This window comes from Arachis ipaensis, chromosome B8 (assembly GCF_059453495.1).
Source record: "Arachis ipaensis isolate K30076 ecotype BB chromosome B8, ASM5945349v1, whole genome shotgun sequence".
Classification (NCBI taxonomy): Eukaryota; Viridiplantae; Streptophyta; class Magnoliopsida; order Fabales; family Fabaceae; genus Arachis; species Arachis ipaensis.
The window spans coordinates 140,422,160-140,448,727 of record NC_142443.1 but is presented as its reverse complement, the minus strand read 5'-3'; the positions used below and the strand labels follow the sequence as shown (position 1 = coordinate 140,448,727).

Genomic DNA, 26,568 nt, shown 5'->3' with positions numbered 1-26,568 from the left:
AAAATGGATGTGTCCAATATTTAATCTCACTTTTTATTATTCTTTTTTCTATTTATTTTTGGTCTCACTTATAAAATTAAAAGTGAGAAATCACACTTTATTCTTTTAAGTGTTAAAAAAAATGGAGAGGATCTATTTTCTTAATAACCATTATTTCTCTGTCTCTAACCAACCCAAGTAACAACACAAGCCTGAAGAAACTGTAACTGCTGAGAAAGAAAGTGAAAAGAAAGAGAAAGAAAAAGTTTCTGAACTCCCGAAAACAGACAAAGATGATATGGGGGGAGAAGAAGTGAAAGAAACCGTAGTAGTTGAAGTTAAAAAAAAAAAGGTGGTGACTGTTTCATCTATTGATGATGATGGTGCCAAAACCGTTTAGACTATTGAAAAAACCGTTGTTGCTGTCGCCTCTGTTTCAACAATAGAAAATCCACATTCACCGGCATAGAAAGTTTCCCGACGATGAGACGCCACTGCTATGTGTGTTTCTTATGTTTGACCGTAGGGAGAGAAGCGAACCACCATGAAGCACAAACTGACAACAGATGACACAGGAGCTTATGGATATAGAAGACCTGGCGGCGAAACGACGACCACACAATATTGGCGACCGCGGCTCTATGAGAGTGGGAAGGTTGAGGTGCTGTTTTGGCTCGTTTCAGAGTGAAAAAGCAAGAGAGTACATCAAGAAAGGAGATTAGGTTATGGAGTTAGATTTTTCAAGTGAGATTTAGTTAATTAATTAATAATTGAGTAGTGCTAGGGAACTAATAGCTTAAGTGTATAATGTGTACGCTAATTTTGGATACTAGGGATAATAAACATCTCATGTTATAAAAAGCTAATTTTGGATTCACCAAGGTTCGAACTCTTGACTTTCCGAATCTGGAACTCTTATACCATGTCCTGAAACCACTCATCCCAAAAACATAATCTGACAAGACAATGTAACACTAATAATGATATCTCTAATACTTTCTAAACCTTCATTGTACACATTGTACGCTTAGGTCATTGGCTCTCTATACTTTCTCTTAATAATTTTATGTGGATATATATATTGTGGCCAGCTTAGTAGTATTTTCATTGGATATGTGTTTCAACCAATTCGAGAGCAAGTTTGTTAAATTTTAAAATTATTCAAAGACTATTTTATTAATAACAAAAATTAAGTACTATTTATAATCGTCAGAATCTTCGGAGTTCTATATTAATATTTACTTCTAAAAGATAGGTCGCATTCACGTACATGCGGTGCATTTTATATTTCGTAATTTTTGCCGAAAACATCAATTAAGAAAAAACAACACAAAGGAAACAAATCCTAAAACACAATGTAATTAAGCATTTTACTAACTATTACACAGTTGCCGTTTTCCAAAGGGATATCCATGTCATGATCAAACTCTGGAGAGAAGCAATCTTGGGATTGGGATTTTCCTTCTTAGCCTCGTCAGTGAAACAGTAAACAGGAGCTTGCCAATTTGGATCATCAAGAACTGCACCAACCTCAAATGTCATCACATGTGCAGTGTACCCCGGTGGACCTGTAGTAGTGTCACCAACCATACTTAGCATCATATTTAACATTCACTTCCAAATCAGTGGTTCCTAGCAAATGACACTACTTTCATAATTTCACATCACTGCAATTTGTTATTGCAGGGTTTTAAGCATTTTGACAAGCGGAGTGATCAATTCACTCACCCACTTAAGTAAACATCAAAAATTTATATATTGTCTTATGTATGCAATATTTTTTTTTTGTTAGTCTATCGTCTAAAGTTTTACCCAACTAATCTGCTGACTCTATTAAAATCGCACACCTAATTATGGTGGGTAAATCTCCTAACAAAAATAAGTCTGCTTAAACGAATTCAATTCATTTACTATTTGGACCAATTCCGTTGATTATATATATAGTAATTTATTAATTAACAATAATCTTTAAATTCGTAATAAATTAGTTTTTAATTTATTGAATTAAAAGATACTATAGAAAAAAAAGTTTACATCGTTACTAATAAAAGTCTAAGCTATTGTACTGAAAATCTAGCAAAAAAAAAAAAAAATACTAGGGAGTTTGTTAGATACACCCTTTGAAATCATAGTTTAACATTTTAGATTATACCCATGAAATCAATATCTGAGAATTATTAAAATCCAAAGCAAACATGAATTGTGGTAATAGCAATGTACCTTCAAAGAAGACCCACTTAACAGGCCTTTTAGTTGCAACATGCTCATAATAGCGAATGAAATGAACCTTCTCCCAAACATTGCAAAGAAAGTTATCAACCATCCTCTGACCCAAATAAGTAGCACCATGAAGCCAATTTGGCCTCAGAATCCCAACAGGAAAATGCTTCACATCACACTCCCTCTGATAAGGATCAAGAGTGTAGTAGAAGGAGGTGCCATTGTCCCACTCAACATCGTACAACACATGATTCGTGAGTTGTTCTTCGATGATGTTCAAGTTTCTGCCATTTATGAAGTCGTACCATAGCTCCACCTTCTGGAGGACACCGGTTCTGTTGTACCATATGAGGGAGTGGAATTGGAGTGGCCACTCTGATGGGGTTGGTGGTGGTGGCTTTGATGCCATTGATAAAGAAGGGGGGAGTAGAAGTAGAAGGAGGAGGAGGAAGAACAAAGAAGACATGGGTGCCCCCATTGATGCTTACAAAACAAAACTAGATAAGAACTATAAAAGATGAGGTTCAAGATTCACACCATAATGCTTTAACAAATATTCTGCGTTTTTTTTTTTTTGAAATTTAGCTACAGTCGACTTCACGTGAAGTTGATAGTTAAAAGCCGTTAGATAGTTTGACTGATTTGACTAAATTTTCATCTAACGGCTTTCAATTATTTTTTTTTGTGACTGAACGGCTTTCAACTATTAACTTCACGTAAAGTCCACTGCACTTGAGTTTCCATTTTTTTTAATTTCTAACTGAAGATGGAAAGATTGTCATTTGAACTTTAGCATGTTGATATTTTGCGTTTTTTATGAATTATATGTAAGTCTTTCTTTATATAAAAATTTTAATTCTTCTAGGTAACTAACATTTTTTTGTTGATTAAATTTTTTATACAAAATAAGTCTAAATAGATTAATTTTAATGAAAAAAATGGTGAAACAACAATTATTTAAAAACAAAGATAGTAGAAAAAAATTATTTAAATAAATTTTCAATATCTATAAAATATTTGTTTTATTGTTTTGGTCTATGTAATTTTTTTTTTCGATCCGGTAAAATTAAAAAAAAAATGTTTTAGTCTGTGTGGTTAATTGATGTGGCACATTTTATCACATAATTGTTTTAACTTGCTATATTATCATTGGTGGATATTAGAATAAAGATTCTACAATTGTCTTCATATGAAAATATTTTTTTTTGTTATTAGATGATGAATTATAAAATTTAGTTTTAACATGTTATAAAAATATTATCTTTATTTAAAGTGTTATTAAATAAACAAATCACACTTTTAATACAAATATCTTCATGAGAATAAGAGCCATTATCATTTAACCTATGACGTCAACTTTAATCGGTATAAGCTAAAGCAGACTAATATAGCAAGTTGGGTTGGTCTAGTGGTTAGCTCATTAGTCCGCTTAAGCAAGTGTTGGAGGTTCGAATCCTGCTTTGTGCATGCAGCAACCCATTAGCTAGCGACAAACCTTTAAATGGAGCTCAGTACCGCGACGGATTAGTCCTTGACCTGCCAGGATAGGGAATACTGTGAGAAACCACAAAAAATAGAAACCTTTTAAATTTTATAAGAATAAAACCAAAAGAAAAATTTTACAAAGACTAAAACAAATAAAAATATTTTATAAAGGCAAAAACTTATTTAAGTTAAAAAAAGGTTTAATCAGGAATAAAGTAGCAATAGACTTTATTAATAATTAGCAAACTTTAAAGCTTAAATTCAACCGAATAACTTGTAACAGTTCTAGCCTCAGAGCAAAGACTCTGCCGGGTCATATTCATGCTTTCTACACCAATATCCCCTGTCAAAGAAACCAATTGTTACTCTTATCTTTGTAAACATCACCTACCAATAGAGAGACATATCCCAAAAATACAGAGACATTATTATTATTATTCTTATTATATACACCAATTTCATAATTCCATATGATCATGTGCAGAATAAGCCATCCTCCTCATCAACCTCCCAAAAGAGGAGCTGCTTCTACTTTTTCTTTTTCTTATACTTATTCTTGTTTGCTTCTCATTCTCATCAGTGAAACAATACAGAGGAGCTTGCCAATTTGGATCATCAAGAACTGCTCCAACCTCAAATGTCATCACATGAGCAGTGTATCCTGCAATCACACACCAAATTAGTCTCACTTCACAAACAAATTCTAGTAACTTGCCGAATCTAACACTTCTAATAACAACAAGCGCGCATAAAGATTCCGACCTAATACGCCGAAAAAACAAGCTAGCTAGCTAACTAGACAACATTTAAAACATCACAACTGCAGAATACTTTTTGTTAGGAATTCACAATGATCATACTTAAGTTGATACTTATATTATAACAACCTACGTGCATTTTATATATTCAAATCTCAGCACAATTGTCATCAGAGAAGATCAAACTCCTTGAAAAACTGGACATTTGAACTCAATTGCAACCAGTAAAGGGTGTTGAAACTTGAAAGTGAGCACTTTAGTCAATAAAATACTGAAAATAATCTCATGTTCAATGTTTCTCTCATCAGATTCGGGTAGTGTCAGTTATCGTTCCATAACAGAATAATCTTTTATAATCATTGAACTCGGACATAGAGAAATACCAGATTCTCATCAGAATTTATTGTTTTTGACACCACTTTTAGCTATTAATCAAATTCCTTTAATTTAGAAATCCAACAACATACTTTAGCCAACACTTTTAAACATTGATGGCTAATTGATAACCAAAATAATAAATTCTCATAGCTCTCTAGTATTCCTCTAAAATTAATGTAACAATTAAATGGAAAAAAATTGGTAAATTTGGTAGACACCAATTAGATGAACAAAAATGGTAAGTTTACATAAAAAATCTGCCACTAAACTAACTATTATGTATTTGTATATATAAATACATCAACAATATTATGCATACACCAAAATTAGTCATCAAAATCAGTCACTAGTATAAAATACATATTGGAATACAAAAATATATTAAAAATAAATTAAACTACATATATATTTATACACAAATACATTGGTTGTTATTTTTAGTAACTAATTTTGATATATAAATAGCATTTTTGATTTGCAATGTGAGAAGTTAGTTAGAGTAGTTAAAAATAATGCTACACATCCAAATGTTTTTCTTAACTAAGTCCAACCAAGTTTATCCAACATAACAAAAATCAGTCATGACTAGCATTATTTTAAGTCTTATTATTTAAATTGGTTGGACTTAATTCATAAAAAAAAATACTTAGGACTTGAATGTGCATCATTACTCTCGTGAGAAAATACTAACTAACTTTCCCTCCAAATCTAACAAACTGAAGAAGCAGTGGAGAGGTACCTGAGTAGAAGATCCACTTAACAGGTCTCTTAGAAGCAACATCCTCATAGTAAACAATGAAATCAGCTTTCTCCCAAACATTGCAAACAAAATTATCAACCGTCTCCTGGCCCAAGTAGTTAGCACCGTCCAGCCAATTGGGCCTCAGGATCCCAACCTCCAGTTGGAACACGTCGCATTTCGCCTCAGCTGGATGGACAGTGAACTGAAACGACGTGCCGTTGTTCCACTCGGCGTCGTACAGGATGACGTCATCAAGCTGTTCTTGAATGATGTTCAAGTTGCGCCCATTGATCCAGTCGTACCATAGGTCAATCTTTTGCAGTGCTCCGCTTCTGTTCATGAACAGCACCGAGTGGAATTGGTGCGGCCAATCTGCTGGAATTGGAACTGGAGATTCTTTAGGGTTTCGTGATGATGAAATTGGAAGTGGAAGCAGATTGAGGAGAAGGAGAAGGAGGAGGAGGTGGTGGAGAAATGGCGGTGCTGAATTGGGTTTATTAGTGGCCATGGCTGCTTCGAGTGGAGTCAAACACCAAGGATAAGGAAAAAGTGTGAGCTTTCAACTCTCAACAACTCTGTTTTATTTACTTTATTTATTTATCAAAGTAATATTATGTGGATAATTTTTTATATATTTATATTTTTAATTATAAGAATAATTACTAAAATTTTATATTTTTTATATATAATCACCATTCTCTTATTTATTTGCCTTCTTTTGTTTTTATTTTTTAGCTTTTGCGAATACAAAAATAACTTTTTTATTTTTGATATTGGATTAATAATGGTATTTTTTTAATTGTGGACTATTGCAGTCTTTTTTTGAAATGTAGGATAATTTAATTTAAAGAGTAAAAATTGGACTGTCTAATTTTTGAGAAATACAAAAATCAAACTGTCTGATTTTTTTAATTTTTGTACTCGAACCCTCCAATTTGTGTTTAAAAAATTAAAAAAATTGAAGTACATAAATCGGACCCTCTAATTTGTGTTTAAAAAAATTTAAAAATTTTGATATACACAAATTGAAGGGTTTAATTTGTGCACTTTAACTTTTTTTTTTTAATACAAATCGGAGCCCACCGATTTGTATACCTCTCATAATTTTAAAAAATACAAAAATTATAATATTAAAATATATCACTCATCCCACTTTCATATCTAAATTTTTTAGCCAAATATTATATGTCTCTGAATTATGTGAATATTTTTTTTCTTACAGTGAATGTATATAATCCAAAATAAATTTATATATTAAAAAGATACAAATGGAAATACTAAAAATAAAATAATTTTTTAATTTAGTTTTTGAAATTTGACACTTACATTAAATTAGTATTTAAAATTCTTTTAGTCACTTTACTATCCAATATTTGTTAGTCAATAATATTATTTATACACAATTAATATTTAATAAAAAGAGAGTTATTGTTAATTAATTATGTCTTTAAATTATGATTGATGATAAATAATATATCTACATAAAAAATAGAACAATGTTACCTGAATAATAAAATTTATTATTTTTTATTAATAGTTGACTAGATCTAGATTTTAAACACTAAATTTGATAAATTCTTACAGTATAGAGTATGAAACATGGTAGTTTAATTTTCCATTCAACTCCTAAAAAGAATTCTAATCGAAAGCACAAGAAAATTAGTCTTCAAAGAACCAAATTAAAGGCAATATATTGCAACAGTAATATACCTTAAAACATGTAAAATAACATACAATAAAAGCAACACTTTCAAATTGTTGGTGATGAACCTAAGGCTAAGCTTATAATAATGATGAATGACATTATCAAACATGGTCACTCTTACATACATGAATTAATTCTTTACCATTACATCTCAAAATGTCTCTATAGTGTATGTGTTTTCCCCTATGCACTTTGCAAATATTAACTATCAAGTTAAAAGTTAATCTCCCTTCTTTCTGCAAAGAACTTGCCAGTGATGGCAATCTCAGGAAGAAGGGAGAGCCAGACACCAGTATCAGCACCTTGTTCGACGGTGACGCTTCCGGCGTAGCCGGTGAGGGCGGTTTTGACCCAACCAGGACAATAGCAATTGATGTAAATCTTTTGGCCCTCTGGCCTCTCAGAAAGCTTCTTTGCCATAAGCCTTGTGTATGCATTCACTGCAAGCTTTGAAACTGAATAGTCAGTGAATGTTTGAGGCCACCCTCCTTGGGCCCAAGTCCCTTCTTCCACTTGTTGTAGGAATTTGGTTAGGGTTTCATCAATCAGTTCCTCTGTTAGGGTTTCCACATTACTTAGTTTCTCCCTCAATTCTTCATTCTCTATTCTCTGTATCATACTCCATCAACTTATAATAATTAGGTCCATGAATCATTATTGCATATGGTTAAATAGTTTAGCATGTTTGATGGAATAGTTTAACATAATATGTTTTAATATCTTAATTATCTTCTTCGTAAAATAAAAAAGTTAGTTTTAACTTATAATAATAAGGTCTATAAATCATAACTAAGTATTGTTAAACGGTACAGATTTGACTGAACTATATAACATAGTACGTTTTAATATCTTAATTATCTTTTTCATAAAACAAGAAAGTTAGTTTTAACTTATGATAATTAGGTCTTTGAAAGGAGATGACTACTAATATCTTAGTACGAAGATCATAACTGAAAATCATTAAACAGTGAGTGAATACCTCACTCGATATCTGACAATTATCTCGAAAGGACAACGAGACCCCTAAGAAAAAAAAAACATTCAATCCAGTCCCTGATCTTTTTTTTTTTGGAACTGATTAGTTCCTATGCCAAAAAAAACAACATTGACTTTTTTTTGGCACAGGAGCCTCGTTGTCCTTTTGAAGTAATTGTTAGGGGCCGGATTAGGTTTTTTTTTTTATCAACGACCTTGTTGTCTTTTGAGATAATTGTCAGGGGCTATTTTGAATTTTTCTCTTAAAGAGGGTTTAACATAATACGTATTAACATCTTAATTATTTTTTTCGTAAAACAAGAAAATTAGTTTTAACTTACATTTCGTTTGCCATTTAGACGACCTAAGCGAGAGCTGACATTTACAATCCGGCCACCAGCAGAGGATGCTTTCATGAGAGGAATCATAGCTTCAATCATACTCTTTGTTCCATAATAATTTGTATCTATAACCTTCTTAGCATTTTCAACTGAGTTATCAGACCCATGATTGAAATTTACTCCAGCGTTGTTTACCTGCAAATAATTAATCACACACATACCACAAAAACCTTCTTGTTAATTAATTAAATTAATTTGTCATCTACTCTATGTATTCTAAATGTCAAAACACATTAGAAAATTTAAAAGATTTGCATATTTCAAAGTTTAAAGGGTATATAATTTCTCTTGGCTAAAATGCACACTTATACAAATTTAACGATTGTTTTTGCCTTTTTTTTAAGAACAAGTAGAAATTAAAATACACATAGAGCAAAGTTTAGTAACCTTTAACTTAATTATAGCTATAGAAAGTCAAATTAAAGTTACTTCATTTGCACATAATAGAAAAGAGTAATTAAAATTAGGTGAAAACTCAGGTAAAGTCGACTTCACGTGAAGTTGATACCTAAGAGCCGTTGGATGAAAACTTAGTCAAATCAGTCAAATCATCTAACGGCTCTCAGGTATCAACTTCACGTGAAATCAACTTCACCTGAGTTTCCACCTTAAAATTAATAAAATTTACATAATGGATCCCAAAGTAGTAATTAATTATTCAAATGTAAATACTAATGTCCAATATTATTATAATAATAATTGAGAAAGTTATTTTGTGTTAGAAACTGACCAGAATATCTAAACCACCATATTTTTCCTTCAACCATTCAGCAAATTCATTGATAGATGAAGAATCTAAGACATCAAGCTGGTGACAATCCACATGATCAAGACCACCTTCTTGCAAGACCTTCATTGATTCAATACCAACACTTGCATCTCTTGATGTCAACACAACAGTTACTCCATGATCAAGAAGTTGTCTTGAAATCTCAAACCCAATTCCTCTATTCCCACCAGTTACCACAGCAATGGTTTCCTTTGACCACCACCTACAACATAATAATTGTAAGAGAAACTTTTGGGGCCGTAATTTTTAGTATTTTTTACCATCATTTAACTAGCACAACTATTAAATTGTTTTTAACAAATAAATTTTATTAATTTTGTGTATAAATTCTGAAAAATGTGAAGGCAAATTGTATTAATTCATATGTGCAAAATTCTAGTAAATATAGATACAAATTATATACTTCTTATGTGTAAAATCTCTATAAATAAAATAAAAAAAATCTAGGGAGCCTACTACAGCATAAGCCAACTCAAGTCAACCATTTGTATTTCTGGTTTTGAAATTCGAAAAATTCAAATAGTAGGAGGTTGTTTTTTTCTTTTTCATAACAGATATGCTGTTTTTCAACTAGTTGGCTACACTCTTAGTTGGTTTTCTAGCGAAAATCGAACTAAATATAAGTGCAAATTATTGCTATAAAATATTGACTAAAAATAATGATATTTATTGATCACGTAGTATTGCCCTTATCATAATATCCAAAATGCACAAAATCAAATTAATTTATCAATAGTAAAATTCAAATAATATTAATAGATACACTTAATCCTTCATTTTTTTTAATGACTTTTTAAGTAATGAATTGAAATTTTTTTTGAGCAATGTTAGGGGGCAGTAATTTTTGTGATTGGTAGCCACAAATATCCATCCATGATGATTTAATGGTGTGAGATTGGTGTGAGATTTTATCCAATGACTCACATTTATCTGCTAGTTACATGATGGCCAAAATTTAATAAAATTGCTGGCCCATAGACTTTTTCATTTTTTTTGTTGATATAACAATACACCATTTTTATACTAACAGTGCATAAAAATAAAATTATTAAAAAAAATTACAAATATGTTTGAAGAAATGCATATAGATATAAAAATGAAAGTAAAGAAAGCTAGATCAAAACTAAAAGTAATTATTCTCAAACCTTTGGTGTTCAGAATAAGGAATGGTCCTCAACAATGATATCTCATGCAATCTCTTCTCTTTTCGTTCCTTAGATTTTTCTTTGTGCCCCATTATCTCAATCCCTTGTAGATTTAGCAACAATTAATTAATGAAGCTAAATTGAAAGGTAGAATTGGATGTTGTTGTTTTGGATATTGGGAAATTGAACTTTGAAGAGATGAAACTTGTGTCACATACATAACCCGCAAGAAATGGAATAACTCGGTGTTAAAGCATGCCACGTTGTTGGTACAAGCACCTATGTTGCCCTTTTGGTCAATGCATAGAACTAAACTTTAGGTAATAAACCAATTTTTGTTCCTCATCCTTAATTAGTGTCCTTTCTTTAATTCTTATCAATAATTTAGCTAGCTTACTAGTTATTTGTGAGAACACCTAATTTTAACAATACATTGTTTTCACTTCATTGTAACTAATAGTTGTTCAAATATAACATTAGTTTATTTCTTTAATTTCCTAAACTATATAATAACAATTTCTATATTTTGATTACTGTGGGAAGAAGAGGCCGGATACATACAAGTACAATTTGCCAATGTACTATTTTTTTATAATAATACTATTTAAATTCTTTTTTTTTTACCAAAATAAGATACTCGAACCCGCAACCTCTTAATTGAGTATGTGGAGATCATGTCATTTAAACTATAATTCATTGGCATACTATTTAAATTCTTAATATTTGAATAAGCCTTAATTTTATCTTTAACATTTATCTAAAACGTTTTTTTGGTTCTAAATGTTTTAATTATTTCGTCTTTTTTTTGGGTAAAAATTAATTTTTTTATAAAAAATTATTATTTTTCATCTATTACTTTTTTTGTCAAGTTAACTTTTAAATAACTACAACTAGCCATCGCAATTATAATTGTTATTATTACTCAGAAGAATGTGAGAATGGAGTACTTTTAAAAGATTTTTTTTTTTATTTTAAACAGAAGACAAATGTAGAATGAAATAAAAACTTTAGCTTTTAAAACTAGAAACAAAATTAGGATTTAACCGAAATGTTATTAACAAAATTTTATATGTACTTCTAAGAAAACAAAAAAATTCTTGTAGATGATATCATGGATATTAAAAAATAGAAAAAAAAAAAGAGTATATACTTAATAGGTCTCTAAAAAATTTGTCGTCCAAACTTTTTATCTCTAAAAAATTTTTTGTCAAACATTTTCATCTCTATCTTAGTCAAATTTATTATTTTTATTTGGACAAAGAATTTCTTAAAAATATAATGAAAGAATCTATATATTTTATTTTTGTAAAGTTCAGATACTAGAATGTAATGAAATTTTTGGAGATGATGCAAAATTTCTTAGCAATCTATTTCATTATATATTCTAGAAGAACCAAACAAAAAGGTGGTCGTGCCGGAGTGGTTATCGGGCATGACTAGAAATCATGTGGGCTTTGCCCGCGCAGGTTCGAATCCTGCCGACCACGATTTTTTGGTTCCTTCTTATTTTCTGCAAAATCATTCAATTCATTACTTTTCTTCAATTTGATTGTTCCTAATTAAGTTTCTTTTCAGTTTTCACACATACAACACCTCACAAGCACTTTAACGGTTCCTTTCTCTTGTTGCTAATTAATAATTAATTAATCAGATTCAAATATTCAACATACATGGTATATTTTATTTTGAATTGGCATATTTGGCAACTAAATTTTATTATAATATTCCACCTTCAAGTCACTAATAATTTAGTTTACAGACAAGACAACGAAAATAGTGCCTTTAATAGAATTGGTGTATTTCTTTCTTCCTTTTTTTCCCTTTGATACGAGGATCTTAATACAATAAGAAATTGGAGCAACAAGATGGAAACAAATACAAAAATAATAATAAAAAAAATCTCCATCATTAATAATGAGTGTAAACGGAGACGGATAATTCGAACTCAAATAAATTTAATCCGAAGCATTATAAGACTTTAATTGGTCCGGATATCGAATCTGAAAAAATTCGACCTAACTTTAATTTCACTTATTCCATGCCACTAAACAAATAATTATAATGTGTAACTCATCTAATTTTTTTTATTTCTCACTATTATTGATTTTTTTCTTTTTTTTTTTCTATTTTTTTCTTTTTTTACAAATTTAATTGATTGTGCATTTGCCGATCTAATTCCGAATTTAATATGTTCAGTTCAAATATAATTATAAAAAATACAACAATTCAACTCAACTTGAATCGATCAAAATAAATTGGTTCTCATTTTTATCCAAACTCAACCTAACTCCATTCTTATTAGAGCTTAGTAGTGTATCATGATGCTGATGACATTATAGCAAAAATAAAATCTTCTCTCATTAAGTGGAGTCAGCTATAATCATCTCTGATATTATTATGAACAATTTCTAAATTATATACTACAAATCACAATTTATCTGTTTCTATTTCTGTAAATAGTCTCATCCAAATAATCCATGTAACCAAAAAAAAAAAAAAAACCCAACTAATCATTTCTGTTACTATTGCATTCTTTCTTCATTAACGCCCCTTCCCAACCAAAGAATTAAAAGGTTATATTTTATAAAGATTATCCCCGTGAAATAATGTCATTTCAATTAAATGCAATTTGACTTATTTTATAGCAATAGTCACAGTTGTCTTATATTAAGTTTAGCCACTTATATCCATTTAATTCTAATAATAATAAATAATAGTAAAAATTAATATTATATATATATATACATAATCGCCACCTAAATGTTGCTCAAGTTGAATGTCCTAAAACCAGGGTCTTTTGCTGCTTGTTTAGTGCTACTGCCCACAAAATTGTGATGTTCTTAATTCACGTTCCAAATAGGGGAAGCTAAGATTATTATATTTATAGCTTCTAGCCTTCTAAATCCAACAAATCGAATGCTTCTTCCAACCTTACTCTAATAATTAATTGCCTTTCGTCAAAGAGGTAGGTATAGACATGCACTAAGTTTAAAACAATTATTATTATTATTATTTTTTTATCAAAGATAGGAGATTTGAACCCGCAACCTCTTAATTGAGTATGGAGAGACTATGTCATTTAAGTTATAACTCATTGGCAAAAATACAGTAAGTTTAAAATAATTATTATGGATAAATACAGTGTGCAATTTAATTATGTTGGTTTTGCATCTATTATTAATTTTTAGTATGGAACTATGTAATTGGACAGGTCGATTACTTTATAAAAAAAATATTTAATATTAAATCAGAGGATCTATTTTGTTTGTTGTAATTCTTTTTATTCTGAAATCCACAAATTAAATGATCTAATTTTTACACTTTAAATCAAATAATATTACATTTAAAATTAATATCCTTATATCCTATGATCATGAGAAATATTATTCTCACCCTAATATAAAAAATAATTTGCATAAAACAAATCCACACAATGCTCAAGGTTTATATATATACAAAAAAAATCTATTATTAAATTGATTATTATATTTTTATTATAATTATATATTATTTAATTTTTTAAATATATATTTTATATTTTAATACGTATTTTATATGAATTATTAGAAAGAGTAAGAAAAAAAAATAAAAAAAAGATTGTGTATTTTCAAATTGTATGAAATAATGATACAATATAAAAAAATATTTATAAATATTAAAAAAATAAAATAATAAAAACGTAATATCATATAATAAATATTTAAATATATTAAATAATACTAATTGATCTTAATTATATTCTAACATAAATAATTAATTTCATATTTTTTTCTTACACATACACAACATAATATATATATATATATATATATATATATATATATATATATTTCCTTAGAATTGAGACAACAAATATACCCTACATGGGCTAAGCAAAACAGGTAATTTTTATAGTAAAAAATGGACTTGTATTCCCACAATAAATCAATAATTTAAGTTTGATTGTCATTGTCATGATCCCTGTAATAGATAATCTTATAGTAGGTCACAGTGTGTATGTAAAGTTTGAAGGCTAGCGTTGTGACATAGATTTTAGAAAGAATTTTAAGTGTTCTTAGAACATCGATGATCCAATATTCCAATATAATTTTAGCGGTTAATTTTAATTATAAAAAATATATATATTAATTAAAATTATTGAAATTTCGATATTTTAAAATATCTAAAAGTTTATGTAAACTTTATATGATAATTGTGCCAACTGTGCTGCTCAACTTATCTAAACTTTTATTATATTAAAAAAAAGTACATTAATTAGGTAGGACTTGATTGTCTAAAAAAAGGATTTTTTTTTTAATTAATTTGATTTATATTTAAAGCTTATATTAAATGAATTCTTATCAATTTTGATAAAAGTTCAAATACACATAGCTGTCAAACCTCATGAAATTTCAACAAATAAAATAATTTCTTATTTTTTAAATCTTAACATTTGATGTATAAATCGAATCAGTTTCTGTTTTTTTTTTTTTTATTATTTCCCTTTCCATTCCAAACTAAAGCTACCACTAATAATAAGCAAATATAGATGACACACAATATACTTTATGCCTATTATTTTAATTTCTTATCACCAATCCATTGATGAAATTAATTTTAACGCTTATAAAATCAGATACCTTTGTTTAAAGAATTAATCTCTACGTATAAGTGTTTTGCGCTAACAAATTTTACAAGTCTAAAGAGAACGAAACTCATAAACGTGCTGCTTATGTTACAGACCTCTTTAACAAACTTTTAAATCAATCCAAATCAATTAATGTGTGAATGTATAACTTCCATTTTTCAAAAGATTTTGTTTCCTTTTTCGAGTTTCTTGCCAAATTTATTCGATCTCCTTAGTGCGTTCTCTCTTTGCCTTCGATCTTTTTCTGTTTTTTTTCGATTTTCATGGTTTCTGAAATCAAGCTTTGAAATTGTTTTGAAGATAATGGAACTTCAAAAATACACCCAAACGATTACAAAAATACACCCAAAGGATTATAGAAATACATCCAAAGGATTACAGAAATACACTCAAACGGTTACAGAAATAAACCAAACGATTATAGAAATACACCCAAAGGATTACAGAAATACATCCAAAGGATTTAAGAAATACACCCAAAGGATTTAAGAAATACACCCAATATCAGAGGGGAGACAGTATATTTCTTCTTGAAATCTTTTAATGTTTTGCTGGTTAAGATGAAGCACATGACAGAGACAATCTAGAAAAAAAATCTAGAAAAATAGTAAAACAGTACCTTGAATAATGTTTCTTCGTTTTTTCTGGTGATTTTTTATGGAGATTTGTATCTTTTCTTCTTGATTTTTTATACTCTTCGCAGAATTGTAGTTTGTTTCGAATGTCGCTTGAATCTTGACTGTTTGCATTTTGATTGAGGAAGAAAAGGAAGAGTGCAGTATAATGAACATGTTGTAAGGCGCGTGCGTTGGACGTTCAATTTAAAAGAGTGGTGCGCGTGTTTTTTTCTTGGACTTGGACCAACTTGTATAGCTTGTAAGTCAAAAATTCTTGTATGTGTAGCAGGCCTCTTATTTAAAACATTCAAAATATGTTAATAAATTTTCATCAAAACGTTTTTCTTATTTTTTCCAAAATGTAATTCATTGTTGAAAATATTAGATGATTTCTAACTTTCAGCTCATTTATATTAAATTATTGAAAAACATTTAAGAGTAAAAACATATCTACATTATTCATGAGTATAATTAAAAAATCTTAATTCTTTATCAGTTTTTTATCATTATCTTAATTTGTAATCTTGATATATACTAATGTGTGATTTTTTTTTTTTTATCAAAATCTATTGAGTTCTTATCAGGTCAAATAAACGGATAAAAATTGTAACCTAAGTTTAGTATCTTGGAAACCAAAATATGAAATTCTATTTATATTTGATTATTTATTCTCATCCAATTCTAGAAGTTCAAACAAAATAGAATAATATTAATTTTTTAATTAAACAAATAATTTTAATTTATTTATTTTATTATTTTAAACAATAATAAGATTACTGTATATAAGTCAACCTATAAAATAGTCAATATAATTATACTTATATATCGCATAAAATAGATAAATAAATAAAGTTTCCCACACTCGTCACTCATATATCATGAACTTCATAAGTCAATTAATAAAAAATAGATTATAAAAAAACAATAAATCAATCCTTGATTTTTTGATTTGTAAACATTTAAGTTCTTAAAGATTTAAAAATACATTTAAGTCTCTGACCTTTTTAAAATCTGGACATATCGATCTCTGAATCTAATTTGTCCAATTTTAAAAATTCTCTCATGTATGCATCTGTATCAACCAAGTTAGTACAACAAGAGTCATCTATGATTTTTTTATTGAGTCGGACGGATCCAAGTGAACATGAGAGATCAATATGTCTAGGTTTTTGAAAAATCAAGGACTTAAATGTATTTTCAAATCCTCAAAAACTTAAATGTTTGTGGATCAAAAGGTCAAAAGATCTATTTATCATTTTCTATATATATAAAAAGAGAGTGGATCTGAAGTGGGAGTGAGACTTAAAGAAAGACACATACAAATTATTGGTTTAATTTCCAGTATTATTATTCTGAAGAGAAAAAAAAAAGCCACACTTATTAGGAATAGCCTAATAGATTATAAACATTAAATTCGGTAATTACTTTAATTTTACCCTCAAACTGTCAAACATACATACATATGTATCCCTCTCTCTCTTTAATTTTCCTTCCATATCTCATCATTTCCTATGCTATGTTTTCTAATAAGATCCTGCTAGGGAGACAATGGATTATTTATACAATGTGTATAATAGATTATTAAGTTACAAAATGAACATCTCCATACTATCTAGAATAATCATCCGAGTACTAGCGATAATAAACATCTTCCCAAAAGTTTAAACTGATTTTGGGGTTTACCAAGGATTGAACTCTTGACCTTTTGAATCTAGTGCTCTAATACCATGTCATGATACCACTCATCCCAAAATCTTCAGCTGATGAAAAAAAATAACACTAATGATTATATCTCTAATACTCCCTAAACCTTCATTATACACATTGTATAAATATTCCATTAGCTTCTCATACTTTCCCTTTCTAATATACTATATATTATATTCTTTCATGTTTGAAATATGGATGAAAAGGAAATTTAGTGAGTTAATTATTACTATTTATTTCTTTTTTTGTAATCTTTTGCATCTAAAGATTATTAATAACTATATATATGTTGTTATAATATGATGATGATGGAATTGTTTGGTGCTTTCTATGCAGCTAGCTCGGTAGAACCAAACCTCAATAATAATAATGGATGCGGTGGATTATTGTATACGACGCCGTTTAAAGCAAAAGTTGCAACATCAACTGAACCAACTAGCAGGAGAAACAGCACAAGAAGCCATTGACTATGATCCAATAATTCCTATGGTATGTATCCACCCTAATCTCCAATTATGTAATTATATTTTTTATTCGGAAATACTAAGGAGAATTTTTTTTTATTTAGTATTTATTAATTAATTTTTTGTGCATGTTATTATTAATTAATTAATGATGTTTTTGTAGATGAAAGTTGAGGCACAAGAAGAGGGGTTCATGATAAAGGTGGTGAGTGAAAGGAATTGCAAGGGTTTGCTTGAGTTCATATTGGAAGCCTTTGAAGATCTGGGTCTTGATGTGCTCCATGCTAGGGTTTCTTCTGTTGACACCTTTTCTCTTGAAACATTTGGAGTTAAAGTAAATCATATACTTCTATCTCTATAATACTTTTTCCCCCCACATCTCTAATTTTCATTACAAATTAAACTAATAAATTATAAGGTGTAATTTTGGAAAAATAGATCCTGTCCAGTTTTTTTAATAGTTGAGAAAATGTAGTGTGATTTCTCATTATTAACTTTATAAGTAGGGTTAAAATTAAATATAAGAGAGAGCAATAAAGGATGAGAGATCACAATTGACACCATCCAATTTTTTTTTCACTAGAGAGGATCCACTCCCTAATTTTGGTATTCACATCTTTTTTTAATTGTTTTAATTAATGAGTTGATTTTATTCTTTTGTCACTTTTTTTAACGTGCCAGCAAAATGCTAAAAAAAGTGTGACGATCATACGTCACGAATTAGTTGATATGTTTTTTTTTTTTTAACAGTATCTTCTATTCGACAGATTAAAAAATTAATCATTAGATCAATCCAAGTTGATTAGTTAATAGGTTGATAGTAAATTTATCTAATAATAAAGGAGAGTAAATTTTGATTAATCAATTACTCATTATCATTCTTGTACTTATATTATCTTTTTTTTTTTTTTTATATTAATCAACTTCATACATTGATTTGATTCATTCTTTTCTACTATAATAGGGTCAATTTTGTTGATCTATTATATATACCTTTGGTTAAAAAAAATGAGTCAACTTAGTATAGGAGGAGTATTATAATTACATGTAAATAAATGTAATACAACTCATTATTAGGGAAAGAAATCATTGCCTCACATTATTCATTTATTTATTATTTTCTGGGTACGTAAATCTAGATTTTCATTACAAACTAAACTGTTTTACCTTTGTACTTATTGTTTTAATTTGTCATGGGTGATTATGATTAAATATTTAATTTGTGTGTGCCTTAATTAGGAGAACAATGAAGACACACGGTACATGGATGCACAATCAGTGGAACAAGCAGTGTCTCAAGCTATTCAGAAATGGAAGAAAGTGAATTAAAGATTGTGTTATTACATTAATTAATTATACTATTTAATTTCATCTTTGGTTTGTTTCCTGAAAGAGAAAATCACCATATATATATATATATATATATATATATATATATATATATATATATATATATATATATATATATATATATATATATATATATAATGCAAATATATATGCTAGCTTCTAGTAATTCATATTCATTATATATAGATTAAATTATTGTGTTAGTCTTTATAATTTTATTAAATGTATCATTGAATTTCTATATATTTTAAAAGTTTTTAATTGGAATGTTATAATCGCATCTTTATCATTTTTAAAATGTTTAACTTAACGGAATATGCTGAAACTGTTAAGTAATTTTAGTAAATTTTTAAAATTTATGTTATTTATGTATTTGATATGCCATATAATGATCTACACCATTTAAATTTTTTAGTATTGATTGGTTTTGTCATGACATCTATTAGGTTATTTTTAATATGAATCTTCTACATATCAACATTTCTTTTCTCTACTATTTCTCGAAGAAAGTGATATTGTACTCCAATGTATTTTGTTCTTGAATGAAAGGTAGAATTTCTTGCAATGTGCAAGGCACTCTTACTGTCACAATACACAAGAATCTTCTGTTGTTTGTGCCCGAATTCCTCCATCAATCTTTGGATCTAAATAGCTTCCTTGCATGCTTGTGTAGCTGTCATATACTCAGCTTCTGTAGTAGATAAAGCTACAACAGTCTGTAATTTAGATAGTCAACTCACAACTCCTCTTACAAGTGTAAACACATAGCCTGTAGTAGATTTTCGTTTATCAAGATCACCTGTAAAGTCTGAATCGACATATCCATTGACAATGAATTCCGATCCTCTAAAACATAATATAACATCCGAGGTCCCTTTGATATATCTCAAGATCCTCTTAACAACATTCTAATACTCTTTACCCAGATCTGCCATAAATTGACTTACCGCCGTAACTGTTTAAGTAATATCTGGCCTTGTACAGATTATGGCATACATAAAACTTCCCACCGCTGATGCATACGGTACTCGAGACATTTTCATCCTCTCTGCTTCACTATTAGGGCACATACTTGAGAATAATTTAAAATTCATAAGTGGGGTTGAAATTGGCTTACATTCTTGCATATTGAAGTGTCGCAAGATCTTCTTCAAATAATTCTTTTGCGATAGCCAAATCTTCCTATCCCTTTTGTCTCGGTGAATTTGCATCCCTAAAATCTTGTTTGATGGTCCCAAGTCTTTCATATCAAACTTCCTAACCAAATGTGCCTTCAATTCTTGGATTTAATTTTTGTTGGGACCTACCACCAACATGTCATCCACATACAATAGCAGAATGATGAAATCACTATCACCAGACCTCTTGTAATAGGTACAATGATCTGAACTAAGTCTATTGTATCCAAGGCTAATAATGAAAGAATCACATTTCTTGTTCCAACACCTTGGGGCCTGCTTTAGACCGTACAGAGATTTAGCTAACCTGCAAACTAAGTTTTCTTTTCCTTGTACTTTAAAACCTTCTGGTTGGAGCATATATATTTCTTCTTCAAGTTCTCCATGAAGAAAAGCAGTCTTTACATCTAATTGCTCTATATGTAAATCAAATACAACACACATAGCCAAAACTACTCTAATAGTAGTTAGTCTCACCACTGAAAAAAATATTTCATTGAAGTCAAAACCTTCTTTCTGAGCATATCCCTTGAGGCCTTGACAACCAATCTTGCACGATATCGTTCCACCTGATCATTAATATCTCGTTTTATCTTGTAAACCCATTTGTTACCAATGGCTTTCTGACCTGCTGGAAGTTCAACAAGTTTTCAAGTATGGTTCCTATTTAATGCTTTAATTTCTTCTTGCATTGTTGTCATCCACATAAAAGCATATGGATTGTGCATAACCTCCATAAAAGTTGTTGGCTCTCCATCTTCTGTCAAAAGACAATATGCATCATGGTTTGTCAAAACATAATTTGAGTGCCATGATGGTGTTCTTCTTTGTCAAGTGGATCGACGAACTTCTATGTTATTAGCATCTGCTTCTTATTCTTCGTGCTGTGGTTCTACTTCAAAAAGATCACTTTCTCTGCATTTTTCATCTATTTAAACAGTGGTTATCTCTTTAACTCCGTCAGTATAACCCAAGAATATACATTTTCTAGACTTTGGGTTTAGCTTTGTTCTTTTTTGAGAATTGTACATTACGTACATAGGACAACCAAATATATATATGTAAAGAAGAATAATTAGGTGGCTTACCTTGCTACATCTCCATTGGTGTCTTCAACCCAATTGCAGTTGATGGTGACCAATTTATCACATCACAGGAGATTTTAACAGCTTATGCCCAAAAAGACTTGGCTAAACCTGCAGTTTGCAACATGGCTCGTGCTCTTTTTAGGGGAGTCCTATTCATTCGCTCTGCTATATCATTTTGCTGAGGCGTATATGTAACTATGAATTGCCGTTGAATACCTGCTTGCTTGCAAAATGTTAGAAAATCACCATCGACATATTCTCCTCCATTATTTGTCCTTAAACGCTTGATCTTTTTTGGATTCAAGTTCTAACTTTGCTTTGAACTCTTTAAACATCGCAAACACATCTGACTTTTTCTTGATCGGGTACAGCCATAGCCTCCTAGAGTAATCATCAATAAATGATACAAGATATTTGCTCCTCCTAGGGACATCTCCGGTAATTTCCACACATCAGAATGAATCAACTCCAATATGTGTTTGCTCCGAGCAGTTGATCTACCAAACTTCAATCTATGTTGCTTGCTTGTAACGCAGTGTTTACAAAACGGTAAGTTTACCGATTTGAGCCCGGAAATGAGATTACATTCTACAAGAATCTTCAAACCTCGTTCTGACATGTGGCTCAGTTTGCAATGCCATATCATCATCATTTTTTCTTGACTTGATGAAGCAACTGATGCCTCTGCTTCTCGCAAAGTATCTCCCACAATTATGTATAGATTTGTTGTAATCTTTTCTGCTTTTATTTCCACAAGAGCTCCTTTAACAACTTTCAAGATTCCACCTTCAATATGGGTCTTGCAACCAAGTTCATGCAATTGTCCAATTGACAACAAATTCTTCTTCAAGTCTTTCACGTGTCTTACCCCTTGAAGTGAACGAATAGAACTATCAAACATTTTATTTTGACAGTACTCATTCCAACAATTTCTAAGGTATGATCGTTTTCCATAAACACCGATCCTTCCAAGACAGGTTCATATGTACAAAATCAATCACGATGAGGAGTCACGTGCCAGGTTGCTCCTAAATTAACAATCCAAATATCAGTGAGTTGTTTGCTACCTTTAGAACCAATTGTTTCTTCGCCATACATGATTATTTCTCCATCATCAGAGGTGCTCGCAACACATTGTTGAGAACTTGATCCTTCTGGAACTTTCTCTATACTCTTCTTATTCCAACAATCTTTTTTGAAGTGCCCTCTCTTACCACAATTGTAGCATTTGACATGCTTCTTACTTTGTGACTTTTGTCTACTTTGACTTCCACTGGAATCAAGCTCCATTGATCTCCCTCTTGTCATCAACAAAGCATCTGCTTGTTTTGAGTTCTCTAATCTATCTTCCTTATTCTTGCGCCTAGATTCTTCTTCGAGAATCGCAGCAGCCATGTCATCAAAAGAAAGATAATCAGTCAAAACATTATTAGTTAAGTTAATGATAAGCTGATCATATGAATCTGGTAGACTTTGAAGTAAGAGCTCTGTACGTTCATTTTCTGCTATGGTATATTCCAACTATGAGAGTTGGGAAAATAACGTATTTAGATTGTTGATGTGATTTGCTGATGTGGACTCACTCATTCGAAGAGTATAAAGTCTTCTCTTCAAGAATATCTTGTTGTGAAGTGACTTGACTTCATATAATTTGGTGAGAGCATCCCAAATTTTATTTGTTGTCTTTTTCTCTACTACACTTGATAAAACTGAGTCAGCTAGTGCCAAGTGTAAGTTTGCAATAGCATTGTTGTCCATCTCCTTCTGTTTTTCATCTGTAATTCCAGTGGGTCTACCTTCAAATGCTGTCACACAATTGCCTTTTCTCATAATGGCTTTTATCTTCAATTTCCATACGGAAAAATTACTCCCGCTGAATTTTAGAATTTCATACTTTGCTGTAATTTTTTTACGGTAACTCGCAGCAGAAAAAGAAAATATTAATCAGCAACATTTGGCTCTGATACCACAATTAGGTACCAGACAAATGACACAGCAAAATATAGAGATGAAAAATTAGATATTTGTATAAAATATGGAAATAACTGAATAATTTTCTTTGAGAATTACAACTTCTCTCTATCACAAAGAGATTATCATAACACTCTCTCTTGACAAAAGAATAATATACCTTTCTCTATATATAGGAGAAAACCTCTTAAAGAAATAAAACTCTCTATGTAACTCAATGTTACTATTGTTCTTGTTAGATGACTTGATTGAAATGAATTAAAGAAAAACTCAATTTATAGGTGAGTCTCTTCAATATGAACCATTGGTCAATTAGAGGTATATAATTCTTCTCTTTTTCAACCATTAAAATTCTAAGGTTATAAATTAGGATTGTTTATTATCTTTCATTTTATTTAGTTATTATTTATTTATTTATTTTCTAAAATTAGCTTTACTAATTTTCACAAAAACACAATAGTTAGTGTTGCGAGATAAATAAAAATATTTTTGTAACGTTTACGGTTAAAAAATATCTAATAGTTACGAATTTAAAATTAATATAAGGACTCAATTAAAATTTTTGAAATATAAAAATATAATTAATTATAAATTTAAAAAATATAAAGACAGAATAATTTAATTTTATATATACGATGAGGTGACAAAATTAAATATGCATGAGACCTTGTATAAAGAGGAAAAAAACATGAATTAATACATTGATAATCAAATTGAGGGGTGAATGTTTTTGTATATATATATATATATATATTGAAAACTATTTTTTTTTGGTGGTCATAATTATATATGCAAACTCTGTGTGAGAGATCTGGAATATAGCTATTAGGTAGAGCCATCATCACCTTGAACAAAATCAAATTAAATGACCTAATCAGCATCTTGACCTAAAAATTTTGAACAAGATGAAATAACCTAATCAGAATCTTGACTTAAAAATAAGAAAAAAAAACGTGAACATTATTGGAATCTTTTATTCATAAATTAATTGGTGTCGTTGAAAATTGGGAGACAAAAGCTTGGCCCCGGGTCTGTGTAACATGATGAGCATGGAAAATAATTCCTTGCCTTTATTAATAATTTAATATGTTTTGTTATGTGTACTACTCTAAACTTTTCATTTTTTTTAATCTAAGAAAAGAAGTGTTATATAAACTATACAAGGAATGTATGCATCAAGAAAGACTATTTTGAAATGTATTAATTTTTTTTTTATTGAAATAAGAATATGTTTAGTTTGCGTTTTTATTTTTAATATTTTTTATTTTTAGAATTTTATACAAATGTAAAAATAAAGTAAAAATAGAAAATTAATTTTTTTTTATTTTCATTTTTTTCTTTACAAAAATTCTAAAAAACAAAAAGTGAAAATATAAAACAAACCAACCTATATACTTTCTGTTGTTCATTGTAAAAGTATCAAAAGAATATCTTAACTTTAAAATTTCATCTATACCTATATTTTTCTCTTAAAATACTCTCAATTCATAAGGTTAAGAATTAATTTATTATTAATTTAAATTTTATTTAAAAATATATCAATTATTTTATACATAATTAAAATTTAAACCTCTAACATATATTTAGAGAATTTAATTTTGATGCACCATCAATGTAAAATAATTTTATACATGTATCTAATTAAGTAACGCTACATTATCAAAAATAATTATTTTTTACATTAATTTTGTAAATAATCATTCAAAAGAATAAATGTAATTCACTATCAATACATCAAAATTAAACTCATATTTAAATAGACAAATGAGCCAATTAATTTTTGTAGTTTTGTAAGAATATTAATCAAGCTAAGAAGAGGGGGAAGGTGCCAATTTTGATATTGGTTGGCATCAAATGGCAGCCAATGGCAATTATTCAGAAAGTCCACGGTAGCAACAAATGTCACATAACTCAAATCAAATTGTCATAATTAATACTATAATATGATATGAAAGAAATTAAAAATAGAAACGAAATTATACTAATGCCACTATATATGTATGTGCTGGATTCAGGAACTTCGTCTTTTCTTTCATGGTGCAGGAATTTCAATGTAGCAACATGTTTCACTCATTACATATGTGACAAAAAAGTAAGACTAAGAAAATATATATAAGAAAAGCAAATGGTAGTAGCGATAAGACGTGAAATTTTTTAGATGCATGTATCTTGGTTGTAGAATATGATTAGAGGACTTTAGAGAGTTTATAGTTTGTAGAAATTTAAATAAAATCATATAACTTGTACATGTATATATAGTTTTGTGGATAGAGAAAAACTGTTAAGAGAACGAGGAGGGTTTGAAATTTCATCACCATGCAATAATAATCTCTTATTTTAGTAACAATGTGCCTAATAATTTCTCGTTTCTCTCTGATGAGTTCTTAACGAGGCTGAACCGCAGATCGTGTAAATCTCTATAATAATTATATTACAAAGTTGATTCCTGATAAGTCTTTAAAATTAATTAATTAAGTCAAATTTATTCACTCTCAATTATAGTATATGATATTAAAATCTGTCAAATACAATGTTGTAGACCATCTACCTACAAGGTTCATATTACATTTTTCCATTTTTTAATTCATCTTTAAACACTATTTACTAGTTAAATAGTATTGCACTCCTTATTAATTAAACCTTTGCAATTAGGTTTACATGTAGGGGTGACATCACTATTTAAACTCGCGAGTACCCACCTAATCCGATAAAGAATTCAATTTTCGAATGGATTCCTACCTATGCCTAGATCTCGGATAAATGAAAATTTTATTAACAAGACATTTTCTATTGTAGCCAATATCTTATTACGAATAATTTTGACAATTTCGAAAGAAAAGCTGTATTTTTTGCAGCTTTTGTTGTTGCTAGAACTATGTGGTATGGTTCAGCAACAACTCCGATTGAATTATTTAGCCCCACTCGTTATCAATGGGATCAGGGATACTTCCGACTTTGATCGTTATGGACTGGTACCGCGATCTAGTC

General features: G+C 29.4%; 4 protein-coding genes and 1 non-coding gene across 7 annotated transcripts; 2 read left to right on the top strand and 3 right to left on the bottom strand.

The window, feature by feature from the left end:
- Positions 1 to 1,203: 1,203 nt before the first annotated feature.
- On the bottom strand, positions 1,204 to 3,017 carry LOC107611899 (uncharacterized protein At4g14100). The gene is made up of 2 exons (XM_016313769.3): positions 2,200 to 3,017; positions 1,204 to 1,547 (listed from the first exon to the last, which is right to left on the bottom strand). The coding sequence occupies exons 1-2, from the start codon at positions 2,675 to 2,677 to the stop codon at positions 1,360 to 1,362; spliced, it is 666 nt and encodes a 221-aa protein (XP_016169255.1). The 5' UTR covers positions 2,678 to 3,017; the 3' UTR covers positions 1,204 to 1,359.
- A 428-nt stretch (positions 3,018 to 3,445) lies between these two features.
- Positions 3,446 to 6,132, bottom strand: LOC107614335 (uncharacterized protein At4g14100). 3 transcript variants are annotated; one of them, XR_015896941.1, is made up of 3 exons: positions 5,560 to 6,132; positions 3,951 to 4,345; positions 3,446 to 3,735 (listed from the first exon to the last, which is right to left on the bottom strand). XR_015896941.1 is itself a non-coding variant. In XM_016316547.3 (2 exons), the coding sequence occupies exons 1-2, from the start codon at positions 6,068 to 6,070 to the stop codon at positions 4,143 to 4,145; spliced, it is 714 nt and encodes a 237-aa protein (XP_016172033.1). In that variant the 5' UTR covers positions 6,071 to 6,132; the 3' UTR covers positions 3,446 to 4,142. The 3 variants fall into 3 exon arrangements, 1 of the variants encoding a protein (XP_016172033.1); XR_015896942.1 differs by having other exon boundaries at positions 3,959 to 4,345; XM_016316547.3 differs by having other exon boundaries at positions 3,446 to 4,345.
- Positions 6,133 to 7,387: 1,255 nt separating this feature from the next.
- LOC107612497 (NAD(P)-binding Rossmann-fold superfamily protein) lies at positions 7,388 to 10,673 on the bottom strand. Its single transcript, XM_016314187.3, has 4 exons — positions 10,579 to 10,673; positions 9,374 to 9,635; positions 8,584 to 8,778; positions 7,388 to 7,876 (listed from the first exon to the last, which is right to left on the bottom strand). Exons 1-4 carry the CDS (start codon positions 10,668 to 10,670, stop codon positions 7,481 to 7,483), a joined length of 945 nt encoding a protein of 314 aa, XP_016169673.1. The 5' UTR covers positions 10,671 to 10,673; the 3' UTR covers positions 7,388 to 7,480.
- Positions 10,674 to 11,983: 1,310 nt separating this feature from the next.
- TRNAS-AGA (transfer RNA serine (anticodon AGA)) lies at positions 11,984 to 12,065 on the top strand. Its single transcript has one exon. It is a non-coding gene; the product is annotated as a tRNA-Ser (tRNA).
- A 5,791-nt stretch (positions 12,066 to 17,856) lies between these two features.
- Positions 17,857 to 19,390, top strand: LOC107612435 (uncharacterized). Its single transcript, XM_021109060.2, has 3 exons — positions 17,857 to 18,018; positions 18,157 to 18,327; positions 19,233 to 19,390. The coding sequence occupies exons 1-3, from the start codon at positions 17,899 to 17,901 to the stop codon at positions 19,320 to 19,322; spliced, it is 381 nt and encodes a 126-aa protein (XP_020964719.1). The 5' UTR covers positions 17,857 to 17,898; the 3' UTR covers positions 19,323 to 19,390.
- Positions 19,391 to 26,568: the final 7,178 nt, after the last annotated feature.

Excerpts from the sequence above, each read along its gene's own strand:
- LOC107611899 (XM_016313769.3), bottom strand. The coding sequence starts at position 2,677 with ATGGGGGCACCCATGTCTTCTTTGTTCTTCCTCCTCCTCCTTCTACTT. Across the intron at positions 1,548-2,199 it reads TAAGTGGGTCTTCTTTGAAG|GTCCACCGGGGTACACTGCA; the intron begins GTACATTGCTAT and ends ACACTACTACAG.
- LOC107612435 (XM_021109060.2), top strand. The coding sequence starts at position 17,899 with ATGGATGCGGTGGATTATTGTATACGACGCCGTTTAAAGCAAAAGTTG. Across the intron at positions 18,019-18,156 it reads ATGATCCAATAATTCCTATG|ATGAAAGTTGAGGCACAAGA; the intron begins GTATGTATCCAC and ends ATGTTTTTGTAG. Across the intron at positions 18,328-19,232 it reads TTGAAACATTTGGAGTTAAA|GAGAACAATGAAGACACACG; the intron begins GTAAATCATATA and ends TGCCTTAATTAG.
- LOC107612497 (XM_016314187.3), bottom strand. The coding sequence starts at position 10,670 with ATGGGGCACAAAGAAAAATCTAAGGAACGAAAAGAGAAGAGATTGCAT. Across the intron at positions 9,636-10,578 it reads CCTTATTCTGAACACCAAAG|GTGGTGGTCAAAGGAAACCA; the intron begins GTTTGAGAATAA and ends ATTATGTTGTAG. Across the intron at positions 8,779-9,373 it reads ATGGTGGTTTAGATATTCTG|GTAAACAACGCTGGAGTAAA; the intron begins GTCAGTTTCTAA and ends AATTATTTGCAG.
- LOC107614335 (XM_016316547.3), bottom strand. The coding sequence starts at position 6,070 with ATGGCCACTAATAAACCCAATTCAGCACCGCCATTTCTCCACCACCTC. Across the intron at positions 4,346-5,559 it reads TAAGTGGATCTTCTACTCAG|GATACACTGCTCATGTGATG; the intron begins GTACCTCTCCAC and ends GTGTGATTGCAG.